Source organism: Lepus europaeus, chromosome 17 (genome assembly GCF_033115175.1).
Source record: "Lepus europaeus isolate LE1 chromosome 17, mLepTim1.pri, whole genome shotgun sequence".
NCBI lineage: Eukaryota > Metazoa > Chordata > Mammalia > Lagomorpha > Leporidae > Lepus > Lepus europaeus.
The window spans coordinates 26,642,010-26,660,444 of NC_084843.1; the positions used below are offsets into that span (position 1 = coordinate 26,642,010).

The 18,435-nt window shown below is 51.2% G+C and overlaps 1 protein-coding gene across 2 annotated transcripts in view; it reads right to left on the minus strand.

Moving 5' to 3' along the window:
• Positions 1–690: 690 nt before the first annotated feature.
• WBP1L (WW domain binding protein 1 like) overlaps positions 691–18,435 on the minus strand; it is a 73,573-nt gene continuing 55,828 nt past the window's right edge. For both annotated transcript variants that reach the window (XM_062214492.1, XM_062214494.1), the window contains exons 2-4: positions 14,760–14,862; positions 4,145–4,306; positions 691–2,865 (exon numbers count right to left, since the gene is read on the minus strand). In XM_062214492.1, coding sequence (XP_062070476.1) covers positions 2,123–2,865; positions 4,145–4,306; positions 14,760–14,862 — 1,008 coding nt within the window. In that variant the 3' untranslated portion in view covers positions 691–2,122. The remainder of the gene's footprint in view (positions 2,866–4,144; positions 4,307–14,759; positions 14,863–18,435) is intronic.

The following is an 18,435-nucleotide window of genomic DNA, read 5'->3' on the forward strand; positions in this document are numbered from 1 at the left end:
GAGGACTGCGGCCGCGCCTGTGGGCCTCAGCTGGGGGAGGTAAGCCCTGTGGCACCGTGACGCCCACCAGAGCCTCGAGCCTAGGCTTGCCACTCTAGGTCCCATCAGGAGTCTGTCGGAAACACCACTGTTGTCTTCTGTCCAAGTGGTCGTGGACACCTCCCAGGCACTGAGTCGGAGGGCTGGGGGCGGCTGAGGAAAGCAGACAGGTTCAGAGCGCGTTTCCACGTACGGGGGACAGGACACAGGCCTCGAGGGGCCACGGAACGAAGTGTGCAAATCGCAGTGATGGGCAGAGTAAAACCTCTACCCTGAGCACAGAACCTCTGGCAAACACAGGGGCTGCCGTCGACAATGCTGCTGGATACACCGAGTACACAGTCAGACATGTGTTCAGTAAACAGTAAATGCGTAAAATAAATTACCTTGAGAGGGCCACGTCTGCTCCGGGCGTGCAGTACACGGGAGCAGAATGGCTGCCATTCAAAGCATCTTCACAGGACTACAGGGCTCGGGGCTCACATACAACGGACAGACACACAGATCATCCAAAAAGTCATTTTGTTCGACATGGATTTTGGTTTTGTGGAATCCAAACAGAGATGTTCATTCACCTCACAGCCTTGGATTTGTCTGTTTCCGTGTGTGTATATATATATGCATATATGTGTTTGTGTGTGTGTGTGTGTATATATATATATATATATATATTTCCTCTCTTGCCATAACATCAATGCTTAGACTAAGTATCATCGTTTGAGAGTGGGGGAAGAACCAGACTCTTCACATGAACGCGGCTGGGCAGGGAACGTCGGTTTCGGCCGTCTGCTGTCTCTGCTCAGCTTACTGTCAAAGTTCAACCGGGCACCTGGAGCCAAGCAGCAGCAAGAGGATGCTGTGGTCCTTCCGGACGCTGCCCTCCCCAACCCCTGCCCCTCCGGCCACTCAGACTCTTTATGTCGGCTACAGGGAAAGGAGTCACCCCACACAAAGTTGGGGGCAGGGACAGGGTGTGAAAACCACAGGTAACCAAGGTATTTCTCCTAAGTGGTCAGTTTAAAACAAAACAAAAAACAAACAAAACAAAACAAAAAAACCCCATTCAGAATCAAAGAGAAAATACCACGTGAGGCGGGGCTGCCCTTTCTCAGCACCCACAGCTTCCTCAGCCCGTCAGCTCGCAAAGAACAGGGAGACATGGAAGCCGACCCCGTGCTGGGATGGAGGAGGGCACTGGTCCTGTGGGCACAGCCAAAGGACAGAGATGCGGAAGCTGCACGCCCACCATGGCCAGGGCCTTGTGCTCACAGAGCTTCCAGAGACAGCCCCAGTCTAAGCCTGCACAAAAAGTAGCTCCTGGCTCTACTGCGGCCGGGTTCCCAGAAGGCCACTTTGGAAAGAGCCACAAACTTCCTCCTCCTAGGAGATAATTCTTGCCTGCCCACTGGTAGGCTTCTTGTTTTCAGCTGGATTCTGTTTCTTTAAAAAAAAGGAAGAGCAGGCAGGGTTATCTTGCATACCAGTCTGCAGCCAGCCAAAGGCCGGGGGGAGGAAGCGTGGAGGATGCCCAGCAATGCACCCATCATGTCACCTGGGATTTGAGAACAAGCCCCTCCCAACCTGCCCCCCCCAGGACTAATCCAATCCCAGCTCTGCAGATGCTGGCAGCCACGGGTGGCAATCCTGGGGCACCTGTGAGCTTCCCTCTTTACCCAGTGCTGAGATGGGCTCCCTTTCCTGGACTGAGACACAGCAAAGTTCTCTTAAAGAAAAACCAGAGCACAGAAAGAATCCTCTTAGGGCACAGTCCCAGCTTTGAAAACGCACATCTCTCTGACCCAGACAGGTAGGTGAGACGTGACTTGAAAACGGAGCAGAGGACGACGGAGTGGGGTGAGAGGAATGAGTCACAGAACCAGCTTCTCCGTCCTCCGCAGCACTGTGCTTGTGGGGAGAGGCACCCACACCTCAAACTGTACCTGGAAATGTAGGAAAACGCAGGAGAGAAGAAAGAACAGCGAAGTGGCCGTGCTACTCTCTCGGAAAGTCATTAATGCTTCTCTCGTGGTTCTCCCCTACCATGGGTGCTCTGCCAAGTTCCTGGGTGGAGGCAGGGCCTGCTCTAGCTGGGGGAGCTGCTGCTCTGCGAGTTGGGAGAGTCCTGCTCATTGATGGTGTTCAGCAGCAGGCAGGCGGGCAGCCGTGGCAGGTGCGGGTGCCCAGGCTCACGCGCCTGCTCCTCGGAGGGTTGGCAGAGCGCTTCCTCCTCGTCACCAGGTGGCCGTACGTGACAGCTGTCACAGAAGTCCAGAGGCCCATCCAGAGCATCATCGATGAGTGTGCTGAACTCTTTGAGGTCATCGTCATGGTGGCCCCGGTTACACACACACACCTCAATGCCCGAGTCGCCCGTGAAGCGGCGGTGTCTGCCTGGTGTCTTGTCTTTGCTGTCGGGGAGTGCACTACCATGCTCAGAGCTGTCATCTTTCAGCAGCTCCTCCTTACATTCTGAGTCCTTGTCCAGGAAGGCCGCTGGGTCCAGCTCCCCGAGACCGGCCACAGAGCCGCTGGGCTCCACTCGAGAGGCTTTGGGAGCTGCTTGGTCAGCTGGCATGTCGGAGGGCTCAGGGTCAGCGATGCTTGGGGGTCTTGTGCTGCTTCTGCTGGGCCCAGACAAGGGGCTGCTCTGTGCCCCCGGGGAGCCCCTGGTGGGGTCAGGGCCCGCAGGGCTGCCACCTGCAGGGCCGCACTGTGGAGGCAGCTGCTGCTGCTGCTGCAGCTGGAAGGCACTGTATGGCGGGGGAGGAGTTGGAGGTCGGTTCACCACTTCCTCATAAGGAGGTAGTAAATAGTTTGGCAAAAACCCTAAAAGGGGGAGGTAGGGAGGAGAAATTACTACACTGGCAATTGTCCTCAGACAGGTTGCAAAGTTCACACCAAACACATGTACTATGTCTTCCCACTCCAGCATGGCCGCAGCTCCTGGTCGCGGGCAGGGGAGAGGGCTCTGAGCGACTCTGCCGATAAAGAGGGCAGGCGGGGAGTTACCTGATCCTGCTTCCTGAAATCTGAGATCCCCTAAAGCTGCTTCCTAAGCAAGGACTTCAGGACCGTCTGGAGCTAAGGCAGAGTGTCATGCAAATGCAGTGGAGGCCAAGAAACAGCTTCTGCCCAGAGTGGGCCTGTTTCCATATGCACAGCAAGTCTCATGTTTCTGCTTAGACCGAGTCCTCCCGCTGTGTCCCATAGGCCTCAGGGCCAGGGACCTAACCCCAGACTTCCCCACCACTTTTTTATTTCCCCCACCCTTCTACGTGTGCCATGAACTTCCTCCGGGAGGTTAGCAATCTGTGTTGCTCCTCATTCTATGAGGCAAGAAGTGGTCTGGAAAGACAAACAGATCAAGAGACCTAGGGTTATCAGTGACAGAGGAGGGGCCTTTGTCATTCAAGGCTTATTAATAACACACCAGGAGAGTTATCTTTTGAAGGTACGGAATGCCCGGAGGCAGAGACGACCTAATTACAACACAGCAATAATCACTAGCATTTACTGAGCACTTACTATATGCCAGGCACTGTACATTTAACCCTCCTAGATGTGGAACTGAAGTAACTGTGACCATTTTATTATGCAGAACACACTGCAGAATGGCTTTGGACAAGCTGCCCAGCTGGGCCTCCACTGGAGTCCAGGAAGTCTGAGGAGTGCTCGTCTAAGTTGGTGGGTTCTTAGGAAGTCACCCCTACACCTGCCCCTTTCATGGCAATCTCTGCTCAAGTGTATCACACAGCAGTAAGCAAAATGGGAGGAAGCCAGACCAGTGAACTCCAAATCTCCATTCACTCACATCATCCCCCTCTCTTCCTTTAACACAAACAAAAACAACCCTCTAAAGGAACAGGGACCTGGCCAGAACCCAGCCACTGTGAGCTCTGGGATGGTCCAGTGGCTTCATGAGCTGCGTCCCCCGCGCCTGCTCCCCTGTGCTGAAGGAGGACTCCTTGTTCCAGCACTTGTGAGCTCCTGCTCTGTGTAGGGCATGGAGGGCAAATCCTCCACGCCCACAGCAGCTCTGGGCACTAACGTATGGTCTGGGCCTGGGGGACCGAGGCGGGGGCGGGGCAGCCTTTGGGGTACGTACTGAAATAAAATGGCAGCGCTGAGTAGTTGTGGGCTTCCCGGTAGGCGATCAGGTTGATTTCCTGTTGCCGCTGCTGGGCCTGCAGGCGGTGCTTGGCTCGGCGGTGGTGGCAGACACAGCAGCAGCTCAGGAGGATGAAGATGGTCCACACCAGCCAGAACCCTGGGGCGGGGCAAGGCGGAGAGGCACACAGGGACTGAGTACCAGCCAGAGGGGGTGGCTCTCAGAATAAGCAGTACACACTGCCCACACAGTTGAAGCTGGCATTGTCGGGCTTCACCCAGTTAATTTACATTTAATCCATGTGTTAGATTTAAATCTGCTCGCCACTTAAAACAGCATCTTCTTCCTCTATGAAGAGGCTTCTGAGAAAATGCTTAACGTTTTCCTGGCACCCATCTCCCCTCTCTCCACAATCTCAACTCAGAAGATTCACAATCGCAAGGGGCTTCAGAGGTGCCTCTGACAATGGAATTTGTAGGGTTCTCCTGATAGCATCAAAAAGATTGGAGGCTTTCTCTGCCTTGTAGGCCTCTGTAATGAAAGAATCACTAAAGTGAAGGTGGAAAATTCTAATTGCCTCAGGCCCATCTCTTCCCTGGAGAGTGCAAATGACTTCTTCCGCTCTCTCTATAATCTGGTACAATTCCATCTCCCACTGCCACAAACAATCTGCTCCCACTCTCTTTGGCCTGTACTTGCAGTAGGCCATTAACAGCCTTCCCTTATTCCTCTCTGCCCTGTGGATAGAGTCGGGGGCGAGTGGGAGAGAGTAGGGAGAGGAAGAAGCCCCATAGCTCTTCCTCTTCTCATTGCAGTGGTCCTGTGCTTAACTTTTAAAAAGTATTTCCAAGGGCTGGCATTGTGGCGCATTAAGTTAAGCCACCATCTGTGACACTGGCAATCCATATGAGCGCCAGCTGGAGTCTTGGCTGCTCCACTTCTTATCTAGCTCCCTGCTAACATCCCTGGGAAAGCAGCAGAAAATGGTTCAAGTACTTGGACCCTTGCCACATATGTGGGAGACCCAGGTGGCGTTCCAGGCTGCTGAATTCAGCCCAGACCAGCTGTAGCCACTGGGGCATCTGAGGAATGAACCAGTGGAAGGAAGATCTTTCTCTTTGTACTTTGCCTCTGAAATAAAGAAATAAATCAGGGGGCCAGCATTATGGCATAACAGGTAAAGCTGGCACCTGCGACACCGGCATCCCATATGTGCGCCAGTTCAAGTCCCAGCTGCTCCACTTCCAATCCAGCTGCCTGCTAATGCACCAGGGAAAGCAGTGGAGGAGGGCCCAAGTCCCTGGGCCCCTGCACCCACATGGAAGACCTGGAAGAAGCTCCTGGCTCCTGGCTTTGGTCTGGCCCAGCCCTAGCTGTTGCTGCTATTTGGGGAATGAACCAGTGGATCAAAGCTCTGTCTCTCTCTCTCTCTGTAGCTCTGCCTTTTAAATAAATAAAATTTTAAAAAAGAAAGAAAGAAAGAAATCGGGTAAAGTATTGTAGCACAGCAGGTGAAACTGCCACCTGCAGCACCGGCATCCCCTATGGGCACCAGTTTAAGACGTGGCTGCTCAACTTCGAATCCAACTTCCTGCTTACATGCCTGAGAATTCAGCCAAGAATGGCCCAAGTACTTGGGTCCCTGAACTCATGTGGGAGAGCCAGAAGACACTCCTGGCTTCTGGCTTCGGACTGGCCCAGCTCCAGCCTCTGTGGCCACTTGGGGAGTGAACCAGCAGATGGAAGTGCTCTATCTCTATCTCTCCTTCTTTCAAATAAATAAATCTTAAAAAATATATTAAAGAAGTATTTCCACATGCATGCATCTTATCACAATGAGTTAACACTGTTTAAAAAAAGAAAAAACGGGGCCGGCGCCGCAGCTCACTAAGCTAGTCTTCCGCCTGCGGCGCCAGCACCCCGGGTTCTAGTGCCACTTAGGGCGCCGGGTTCTGTCCCGGTTGCTCCTCTTCCAGTCCAGCTCTCTGCTGTAGCCCGGGAAGGCAGTGGAGGATGGCCCAAGTGCTTGGGCCCTGCACCCGCATGGGAGACCAGGAGGAAGCACCTGGCTCCTGGCTTCAGATCGGCACAGCGCGCCGACCATGGCAGCCATTTTGGGGGTGAACCAACGGAAGGACGACCTTTCTCTCTGTCTCTCTCTCTCTTACTAACTCTGCCTGTCAAAGAAAAAAAAAAGGGGGGGCCAGCGCTATGGCACAGTAGGTTAATCCTCCGCTTGCGTCGCTGGCATCCCAATATGGGTGCTGGTTCAAGACCTAGCTACTCCTTTTCCAATCCAGCTCTCCTCTCTGGCCTGTGACAGCAGTAGAAGATGGCTCAAGTCCCATCTGTGTGGGTGATGTGGAAGAAGCTCCTGGCTCCTGGCTTCGGATCAGCACAGCTCCAGCCATTGCGGCCATCTAAGGAGTGAACCAGCGGATGGAAACCTTTCTTTCTGTCTCTCCCTCTCACTGTCTGTAACTTTACCTCTCAAAATAAATAAATAAAATCTTTTAAAAAATTTTTAAAAAGATGGGGATGGCGCCATGGCGCAGTAGGTTAATACTCTGCCTGTGGCGCTGGCATCCCATATGGGCGCTGCTTCTAGTCCCGGCTGCGCCTCTTCCCGTCCAGCTCTCTGCTATGGCCTGGGAAAGCAGTAGAGGATGGCCCAAGAGCTTGGGCCCCTGCACCCGCATGGGAGACCAGGAAGAAGCACCTGGCTCCTGGCTTCGGATTGGTGCAGTTCCGGCTGTTGCGGTTGTTGTTGGGGAGTGAACTAACGGAAGGAAGACCTCTCTCTCTTTCTCTCACTGTCTGTAACTCTACTTGTCAAATAAATAAATAAAAAATCTTAAAAAAAAATTTTTTTAAAAAGAGATACAAAGAGGAGAGAAAGAGGATCTTTCATCTACTGGTTCATTCCCCAAATGGTCGCAATGGCCTGGGTTTGGTCAGGTTGAAGCCAGGAGCTTCTTCCGGGTTTCCCATCTTCCACTGCTTTTCCAGGTGCACCATCAGGGAGCTGGATAGGAAGCAGAGTAGCTGGGACTTGAACCAGTGCCCAAATGGATGCTGACACTGCAGGTGGAGGCTTAACCTTCTATGCCACAGTGTTGGCCCCTTCTTTCTTTCTTTTAAAGATTTATTTATTTATTTATTTATTTGAGAGGTAGAGTTACAGACAGTGAGAGGAAGAGACAGAGAGAAAGGTCTTCCTTCCATTGGTTCACTCTCCAAATGGCTGCAATGGCTGGAGCTGCACCAATCTGAAGCCAGGAGCTTCTTCCTGGTCTCCCACATAGGTGCAGGGGCCCAAGGACTTGGGCCATCCTCTACTGCTTTCCCAGGCCATAGCAGAGAGCTGGATTGGAAGAGGAGCAGCCGGGACTAGAACTGGCACCCATATGGGATGCCGGTGCCGCAGGTGGAGGATTAACCTACTGCACCATGGTGCTGGTCCTGGCCCTTCTTTATTTCTAACATAAATCCACAAAGGAATCATTTGTGTATATCAAAACCGGGGTGAAAACAATTCAAGAGCAGAACACACGTGGTAGCCGGATAAGATGTTAGTACAGGAACAGAAAAGACCCCTGATGGGAAGTAAGGCAGGAGACAACCCGACGTGAACCTCACAAATCCGGGTCTCCTAGGAGCCACTCTAGTCCACTGTGTCCCTTCCCCTTCCGAAGGGAGAATACTCAGACCGGTCCCTATGGAGATGGGCCACATTTTAATCTTCTAGCTAAGATTTAAAAACCAAAGGAGAGAGTTTAAAACAGTAAGGCCTAATGAAAGACATGCACAGGAGAGAAATACAAATCAACAGTCCTCTTGCCTTGTGTCCCTCAAACACGTGCTTTCCTCAAGACAACTGGGCAAGCTGTGCCCTTGCTATGTCATGCTAAGTAAAATGGAAAACATGTTTTTAAAAACAATCGCAGTCCACTATAGGAACTGAGTCATGTGTCCCAGAGTTCACTACAAACTTGGGAAAATACCACTCCTGAACTGGCAGGAAATTCCCCATTAGGAAGCCAAGCAGCTGTAAGTTAGTCTCCTTCCACCTGCACCCGCACCCCCACCCCGAATGGCATGACTTCCCTGGCTCTTCACAGCTCTCAGCGCTGCCAGCACCTGCCACTGTCACTGTAGCAAAGGCCTGAACTTGGGAAATGAAGACTTCAGGGACTCGGGACTTCATCTGGCCAATGTTCCCAAAACCATGACTGCGTATTTGGAAGGGGCCAATGGCCTGGGTTCAGATCCCCACTCACAAAACCATTTTCTTTCTTTTTTTTTTTTTTAAAGGCAGAGTGGAGAGAGAGAGAGAGAGAGAGAGAGAGAGAGAGAGAGAGAAAGGTTTTCCTTTTCCGTTGGTTTACCCTCTAGTGGCCACTGTGGCCGGTGCACCACGCTAATCCGAAGCCGGGAGCCAGGTGCTTCTCCTGGTCTCCCGTGCGGGTACAGGGCCCAAGGACTTGGGCCATCCTCCACCACCTTCCTGGGCCACAGCAGAGAGCAGGACTGGAAGAGGGGCAACCAGGACAGAATCTGGCGCCCCGACTAGGACTAGAACCCGGGGTGCAGGCGCCGCAGGTGGAGGATTAGCCTATTGAGCCGCGGCGCCGGCCACAAAACCTTTTTTTTTTTTTTTTTTTTTGACAGGCAGTTAGACAGTGAGAGAGAGACAGAGAGAAAGGTCTTCCTATTCCGTTGGTTCACCCCCCAAATGGCCGCCATGGCCGGCACGTTGCGCCGATCCGAAGCCAGGAGCCAGGTGCTTCCTCCTGGTCTCCCATGCGGGTACAGGGCCCAAGCACTTGGGCCATCCTCCACTGCACTCCCGGGCCACAGCAGAGAGCTGGACTGGAAGAGAAGCAACTGGGACAGAATCCGGCACCCCAACTGGGATTAGAACCCGGGGTGCTGGAGCCGCAGGCAGAGGATTAGCTTAGTGAGCCACGGCGCTGGCCACAAAACCATTTTCTAACTCAGTGACTTCATCTGTAAAATGTGGAGAATAATGGTATCTACGTTACTCAACTATCGTTGAGAACTAAACGAATTATACTGAAGACTACTAAGAACCATGCCTGACATTTGGTATTCACTAGCTATTTATTTATTTATTTATTTAAGATGTATTTATTTATTTGCAAGGCAGAGTTACAGAGAGGCAGAGAGAGAGAGAGAGATGTCTTCCACCTGCTGGTTCAAACCCCAAACGGCCACAACGGCCGAAGCAGGGTTGATCCAAAGCCAGGAGCTTCTTCTAGGTCTTCCTTTTGGGTGCAGGGGCCCAAACACTTGGGCCATCTTCTCCTGCTTTCCCAGGCCATTAGCAGGGAGTGGCATCAGAAATGGAGCAGCCGGGACTCGAACTGGCGCCCATATGTGACGCTGGTACTGCAGGCGGAAGTTTTACCCGCACGCCACAGTGCCGGCCCCTAGTTTTTTATTATTGTTGTTGTTTCAGGCATAACCACAGATGGGAAGAGTTTCCTTTAAATTTCACTTTCAATCCTCAAAAAGTATTAACACAAAAACATGGGTTAGGAATAAGTCCAAAGTTTGCATCTAGTCTATCCTTGGCAAAATTCACTGGAAAATCTGTCAACCCCTATTTACTGAGCTCCACCTTGAACAAGGTGCTATGTCAGCTGGTATTAGAGCCCCTACTACTGATGAAACCCGGGACCACTGGGGAGCTGGGTTCTAACTGGGGTGCAGAAGGAAATCGCAGCTCCCTGCTGGCCAGTCAGCTCAGCATAGCAAATGCTGTGGGCCTTTCCTGACAGCAGGTCGACCGCGAGCACCTTAAGATGAACTAAAGTCCCACCTCTGCTTCCAATCCAGTTTCCTGCCAATGTGCACCTTGGGAAGCAGCATGTGATTGCTCAGGTAGTTGGATCCTTGCCACCCACATGAGAGTTCCAGATGGAGCTCCTGGCTCCTGACTTCAGCCCAGCTGTGGCTATTGTAGGCATTTGGGGAGTTAATAGGCAGATGGAAGATATCTGTCCCTCTCTCTCTGTTGCTCTGCTTTTCAAAAAGCAAGCAAGCAAGCAAGAAAAATTAGCAGGTGAAAAAAACAAGTTGCAGCACTGACTAGATTGGCTAATTCTGTTTCACGTCACCTCAGGGAAATTCCACCAACCAGAAACACTCCCTTCTTTCCACTAAAGACCAAACCATGGAAAACCAACGACTGAGTGAAATTCTCCCAAATCATCCCAGGACATTCCCAACTTCAACCTCCCCCTGGACACTGTAGCTGACAGCTGAGGAGAGCACACGGATGAGAACTGGGAGATCTGGCTTCAGGGTTTGTGATGCTGAGTTCGTTGCTGGACTCCCAATGTCTCCTTTGCTTTATGTGTTCCATGAAGGTGCCTTCAGGTGGAGATTAAACATGCGCCTAGAAGGTGCTTAGCCTGGCATTCAAGACCGTCTGTGAACATGGCCCATCATCCTTACAGTCTGGTGCTTACACGCTGGAAAGAGAGTGGCTTTGGAGTGAGTCTGACTTTTTAGCTGTGACCAACTGAGTGGTACCTTCACGGCCTGAGCCCAAGACACGGAGATGAAGTGTGTACCTGCCAGGGCTGCTCCTGAGGTAAAGACCCTAACACTGCCTGGCACTTGGAAGAGTTCTGTCCACACCAGGGTCCTTCCTCATCTCCCATCTCTTTGCAGGCAAGCCCACGGCCTCAGGGAAACACTTAACAAGATGAATACTCTGCTCTTTCCCAGGGGACCTTGGCTGCCGGTGTTCTATCTTTCTCCACATGCGTAAATCCTCTGCACCCTTTAAAGCTCATTCCAAATGTCACCTCACCCATGCAGCCCTCCCGAATTCCATTCAGTCAAAGCAAACTCTCCCTTTGAACATCCACAGCAGTCCTGGCACACACATTCTCCTTTGCCACCCCCAACACATACACATCATTGTTAGACATCTTGGCTTATCTCCTCTCTCTGCCAGATTACCTATTTGATGGCCAGGACTGTGTCTGTCATTCCCACCCCACCCTCCCTCAGTTTCCAGCACAGAAGAGGCCACAGTAGCAACCAGAAACTTGTTAGGACTATAGATTCTCAGATCCACCTCACATCTGCTGGATCAAGAACTATAGCAGCAGAGCCCAGAAATCTGTTTTTCTAGAAAATCCTTTTAATTTTTATTTCCAAGAAAAAGGATTTATTTGAAAGGCAGAATGACAGAGAAGGACAGAGTTGAGAGAGAACTTCCATCTGCTGGTTCTCTCCCCAAAAGACTATAAAAGCCAGGCCTGTGCCAGGCCCAAGAAGCCAGAACTCCACCCTGGTCTCTCCTGTAGGCAACCTTGGGCCATCTCCAGCTGCCTTAATTAGTAGTAAGTTGCATGAGAAGCAGAGCAGTCAGGACTGGAACCAGCACTCCAATATGGGATGCTGGTATCTCAAGTGGCAGCTTAATGCGCTGTGCCACAGTGCCAAACACCCTCCAGGAAATTCTGATGTTCACTGAAGTTGAAGATCACGGGAATAAGGGTTTGATGAATAAATAAATGATCATGAATTAAAATACAAGCACCATAAAAATGTATGGAGACAATAACAATGACCAGGTCCTTATGGCCTCAACCACTGCACTAGGAAAACAGAACCTTAGTTCCTGTCTCATGCACACCAGAGATACGGGGGAAAGGCTACTGGCCAAAGTTCAGGTCTGTGTGTGCACGAGGGGCCGGGTGCAGTATGTGTATGTTAGTGTTCAGCGCACTGGAAAACTTGGCAGCTTAGAGGTGAAAGGGTTGGTAAAAACGGCATTTTCCCCTTGAAGTCTTTCCTGGAGGCAAGCACCGTCACAGAGGCACCCTTCTGAGCAGAACCCTGCCAAGGACTTCCTGGCTGCAGTCTTTTCCTTCCAAAGCGAGGTGGGTGGGACACTGAAGAAAAGCCGGTAATTTTCGCATTTCAGACAAAGTGAAGAGGCACAATTAGAGGGAAGAAGGCTTAAGGTAACAAAACGTGCTTTTTTTGTTTTGATGTGAACTTCCAGGGCTCATTCCTACACTGAGCCTCACTCCTACACATCAGGGAGGAAAACCAGGAGCTCTGAGAGTGCCAGAATCTACACTGGGCATCGCTGCAGGGTGCACATGAGACTAATGTTTTGCTACAGTCTCTGTCCCTCCAGAACTTGGAGAGCATGTGCCAGCCTGGAGAATGTGTCTTTTTCTCCTAGTCCAGACACTGCTCTCTGTCTGGCTTGCTTCCCTTCACTCCCCTATCCACCCACCCACCCCTTTTCTTTTAAATTTATTTATTTAAAAGGAAGAGTTATAGTAAGAGAGATAAGACACACAGAGAGAGATCTTCCACCCACTGGTTTGCTCCAGGTCTGAGCCAGGCCAGAGCCAGGAATTTCATCTGAGTCTCCAATGTGGGTGTAGGGGTACAAGGACTTGGGCCATCTTCTGCTGCCTTCCCAGGAGCATTAGCAGGGAGCTGGATCAGCAGTGGAGCAGCCAGGACTTGAACCAGCGCCCATATGGGATGCCAGCACTCCAGGCGGTGGCTTAATCTATTACGCCCCAATGCTGGTCCCTACCCCCCATCTTAACTGGAGAGATAATTAGCCAGTCATGCAGCTCTTCCTCTAACTTTAAGCCTCTGGGTAAAGCACCTGCTTCCTAGGTTACCTCTCTGCCATCTGGGTCTCTCTGTCCCTGCCACCCCACCCCTGATGACCCAATTCTGGTGGCTACTGAACCTGCTCTGTGACAGCCCAGGAGGCTCTGTCAATCTGAGATGGTGCCATCAGCAGCTCTGTTCCTTTCTGGAACTGATGCAGCCTGGGCAGGACCCCAGAAAAACAAACTGCAGCTCTGGGGCCTTCTGGCAGCCTCAGCTTCGACTTGAGTTTTAACAAGGTGTGGGAGGGAACATTTGAACCCTCTGGTTATCTGCATTTTAAAACATTTAAACACAACCCGTCTACCATCCACCTGCTCAGCACTTGGTGTTTTCAGTAACTTTCTCAGCCCCACCCCTTCTAAAATAGCAACGATTCTGTGCCCTCTGCCACTGCTCATCTACAAGGAGGCCCAGTGCCCTTCCCCTCCTGCATGGAGACTACCCCTCAGAGAGACAGAAGAGCCATTCCTCCGTCCTTGAGAGGGAAAAGTGAGGGTGAGGGAGAGGTCCCGCCCGGAGGACCCCCTCTTGCCGGCTACAAGCTCTGACTGCAGTTCAGAGAGACAATCCTCAGCCGAGGGACTGATTTCCTTCCCTGACAGGACAACAGTCCTGGCTGCTTCCTGATCCTAGCTTTGGTGCGGGGAGTGGGGAGATGAGAAAGGCGGAAATGGCAGGGGTGATGGGGGTGCCGTATAGACAGATGGGCAAACCAGCCCCACGTCTGGTTCCCAATGGAGGCAATGATGGGGGCTGAGAATGATCTGGGGAAACAGCCTGCAGTGGCAACTACTGCAACGTCAGTCACCTGGGGCCCCTCTGTCCAAAGGACACCCTCATCCTCCCACTCCTCGTCAAGCACCTGAAACTGTTCCATCTGAGCTCCCAGATCACAGGAGAAAGCCCGTTAGCTACAGCAACCCTGGTCACTCTCAGAAAGCCACTACAGGCCGGCGCCGTGGCTCAACAGGCTAATCCTCCGCCTTGCGGCGCCGGCACACCGGGTTCTAGTCCTGGTTGGGCCGCTGGATTCTATCCCAGCTGCCCCTCTTTCAGGCCAGCTCTCTGCTATGGCCCGGGAAGGCAGTGGAGGATGGCCCAAGTCCTTGGGCCCTGCACCCGCATGGGAGAGCAGGAGAAGCACCTGGCTCCTGGCTTCAGATCAGCGCGATGTGCTGGCTGCAGCGGCCATTGGAGGGTGAACCAACGGCAAAAAGGAAGACCTTTCTCTCTGTCTCTCTCTCACTATCCACTCTGCCTGTCAAAAAAAAAAAAAAAAAGAAAGCCACTACAATGTCACCACCACTGTGCCACTCTGGGAGATGCAAGTGGTCCTGGCCTCAAGCAAGGCCAGTGGCAAGACGAGGACCGTCTCCTCATGGTACTGAGGGGACAGGAACAGGTTACATGCACTGGAGAAGCCTCCAGATGCTTCAGTTTGGGAAATGAGGAAGAAACAAAACTCAAGACTTCCTTTTCTCCAGGGACCGAGGCAAAGACTGTTGCTTTAAGAGTGGGCCTCAGAAACAGTACCACATGGTTCTCACAGGTTCTTACAGGCACGCTGGCCTCTAGAGCTCGGCTGGCATGCAAGCGACATGGCTGCAGCAATCTCTCCTCGTGAAGCCGCCAGACCTGTGCTGGGCTGGCCCAAGAAGGCATCTAGGTTGTTATCACCTGATTATCACACGATGGAGAGGGCATCAAGGAGAACCTCAGGCAGGAGGTGGCAACCAAGGCCTCTGAAGAGGCTCAGCCCATACCCCCAGGCTTCAGAGAGCACCAGAACTCTTCTTCGCTCGGGGAACCTGTAAACACTGTCCTCAAGAAAACCAGGAATGGGCTGGCCAGTCCTTGGCTCCCTGCCAGGCACAGGCAATAACCTGGACCCTAGGATGCCAAGAACCCCTGGGCAAAGACTTACACCAGAGTTCATAGTAGTAGTTGCAGCACTGGGACTGTCCACAGCAGTGTCCTGTGTCACAGATGTAGCTCTGATTGTTGGTGCCCACACAGGCTTCCTTATCCTAAAAGTCAAAAAGCACAGCAGCAAATGAGACTGCAGCTTTGGACTTGTACTTCTCTTCTCATCTCCCTCCACCTACCCACCCTCCAAACAGTTTGTAGCACTGTTTATTCCATTAACATAAAAAGTGAAAAAGAACCAGACAACAGCAGAATTTAGGAAAGAAATGTGGTCTATGAGAGTAGGGAGGGGGCTTGGCACACAGAGGCAGCCAGTGACTGCGGAGCTGTCCTCATACAGGACAGGCAAGGGCTGCCTCAGTTCCATCACAGCATTGTGTTCTGGGGCTAGCTGGCAGGAAGGTGACAATTCTCCTGTAATTAGCAGTATGTTTTAAGTAACACCGGCTTTTCTGTGAAACTTCCCAGAATAATTAATGGGGCATGTACTCCAGGATTAGCATCTAGTCGGATCATTCCATTCTTCCTTTAAAACATTTGATCTCCAAGATTAGTTTACAGTGTAAATTAATAAGGATCCGCTACTAAAAAAATATGCTATTAAAATTCCTCATTCTTCAGAAAAGGGACCATGTAAGCAGGTGGCCCAGCCTAATTTCAATTTCCTTTATCACTTTGCTTATCAAATGATGATCTCCTAAGAATCCTGACTGGATCCTAGATTTGTACTGTCCCTTATCGGGGACAGCTACATAAATGGCACTGCTGAGTAACCACCTAGCAGTTGCCAAATTCTATTCGCAGCTCTAATGGCCTGATGAAGGTGAACTTGCTTTTTCTATCTATATTTCACATTTGAAATACCCTACCAAGCAACCTTAACCTCAGCCTAACATGCCCTCTGGGCTGTTATGCATCTGATGAAACATAAGCCATCTGCTCTTTCAATATTTCTTTATTCTAAATTACTGACACAATCGTACACCAGGTGCTGTCTTTATGCCAAGCATTGTGTTGGACACAAGGAATACAAAGATGAATAAGACATTGTCTCTATCTTCAGGAAACTCAGAGTTAAGAAGAAAACCCTGCTCGGCAAAGAAACTCAAACCACAGTATTGTATTTGCTACCACTCAGGCTGACCCTGCCCACAGTGCACATCCGGGCGGACGGCTGCCAGTGGAAACTTGAGTCACATGGTAGGTTCCTCTCTCCGGGCCTGGCTTTACTAAACTGTCTGCTTGGCCAACGGTATAAACAAAGTACTGTCTGCAGGGCTAGCGGCTGGGCAGCAAGAGGAAAGGCACCTGCAGGAAGGGCACAGCTGCAAGCTAGATCCCCGCTGAGCCCAACTTTCCACCACGTATCCTCAGGTGCTTCTTGGTCTTTCAAAGTCTCTCACCCTGGGACAGAGGAGTTTAGGAAACACAGAAAAAGGCATACATAAACTGTAATAAGGAAGGTTTCACAGTACTGCAAAAAGTGTTCTTCCTGTCTTAACCTTCCCACGCCCACCACAAGTAAAATGAGACACTGAGCGGGTGAGTGGCTGTGCAGCCACCGCCTCCTCTGATGGCACACAGAGAAAACAGATGCGTGCTTGCTGCTTTTGCTAGAATACAACCTTCTCTTATTTCAGAGTAAAACACTCCCTTCATATGGACATCACAAACCTTCTCCCGAGTCTACCAGGCCCTGCAAATGCCATTCTTCTGGCACCAGCTTGCAAGAGCACGGTTCAAAGTGTCCACATAGTTTCTAAAAGAGGCTGTACTGCCCACGTCCCAGGGCATGAAGACTCCATGACACCTCTGCTTCAGCAAAACCCACCACATGAGGCCCAGGCTCTGAGCACAGGGCAGCCAACTGGTGCTGAGTGAGGCGTGGGATGGAACGTGTTTCAAATCAAAACAAGGGGCATCCTCATCAGGGACCGGGGTCAGCTTTTCTCTCGACTCTTCTGTGCCCTGACGCGGCGGCCTGGCATAAACAGACCCCGCTGTACTGAACAGAGAATGCCTCCACTTGCCGGGGAAGAACAACGGTAGCTGCAGCATTTAATCTGCCCTGTTTGAACCCCATATGCTAATGCCCTGCGCCCCTCCCCCTTTCCTACAGCTACAGATCCCACGGCACCCGGCATGGGCTCGGTTACACTGACTGCCATTTACTGCCTCAGGGAGAAGGAAAGAGTTGGCTCGTGGGCCTTCAGTGCAGAAGCAGCAGAAAGCAGTTTGGGGGATGGTGAAATGTGTGAGGTGAGCTCCTCCAGAGAGACCTGCTGGGATGACAGCCAAATCCAGGAGTGGTGAGTTCAGCTGCAGCTCTGCTACTATCAAGGAATGGGACTTTGGACCTGTTACTCAGTGGTCCTGAGGCTGGTTAAGACCATTTCTAACATCCCCTTCAACTCCAAGGCAGTATTATCCTACCTACTCCTCCGTCCCATCTCAGACACAGCAACCTCAAGTCATGGCAAGAGCTCATGAGTCTGTATGGCCTCTCACTCAAAAAACCAACAACAAAAACACTGTGATGCCTACGCAAACACTTCTTGGTGCTTTTCCACTGTTCTTTGTATAAGGAGTCAAATCATGGATCACTCAGAGGACTTTCAAAGACCTCCAAATCACTTAAGTGTCCTGGGTCCTGAGCTATGAGTCACCTGGGGGGCCTGCGATGTGGCATTGTGGGTTATGCCTCCGCCTGCGGCACCAGCATCCCATTTGGACGCTGGTTCTAATCCTGGCTATTCCTCTTCCGATCCAGCTCTCTGCTTATGGCCTGGGAAAGCAGTAGAAGATGGCCCAAGTGCTTGGGCCCCTGCACCCATGTAGGAGACCTGGAAGAAGCTCCTGGCTCCAGGCTCCAGGCTTTGGGTCTGCCCAGCTCTGGCTGTTGTGTCCATTTAGGAAGTGAACCAGCTGATGGAAGACCTTTCTCTCTCACTTTTCGTCTGTAACTCTGCCTGTCAAATAAATAAGTAAATATTTTTTTAAAAAAAAAGAGTCAGCTAAATTTGGGTTCAAAGCCCAGCTCTTACACTAGGCTTATTAACTTTGTGATCCTAGGTAAATTCCCTAATTTTTCTGAGCTCCTACTATCAACATTATTTTGTGAACCAAAATTGGAGGGCATGAAAGATCATCCAAACAGCACTGGTGCCTTCATTTAGAACTATTTCAGAACAATAATGTTCAGTGTATCTGATCCAGACCATGAAGGAGAACAGAAGAGGAAACCAGAGAGAACACAATGGAAAGGTCAAATAGGGAAAGTGCTTTGCATCCTTTATGATTACCCTATGCTTTAAAAAAAAAAAAAAAGATTTTATTTATTTATTTGAGACACAGAGTTATATATAGAGAGAGACAGAAAGATCTTCCACACATTGGTTCATTCCCCAAATGGCTATAACAGCTGGAGCTGGGCCAATCTGATGCCAGAAGCCAGGAGCTTCCCTCAGGTCTCCCACACAGGTGAAGGGGCCCAAGCACTTGGGCCATCTTGTGTTGCTTTCCCAGGCCATAAGCAGAGAGCTGGATCCGAACAGGAGCAGCTGGGACATGAACCAGTGGATGCTGGCACTGCAGATGCAGACTTAGCCGACTATGCCACAGTGCCAGCCCAACCTGTGCTTTTCTTCTAAGCATCTTCAACCCATTGCACATAT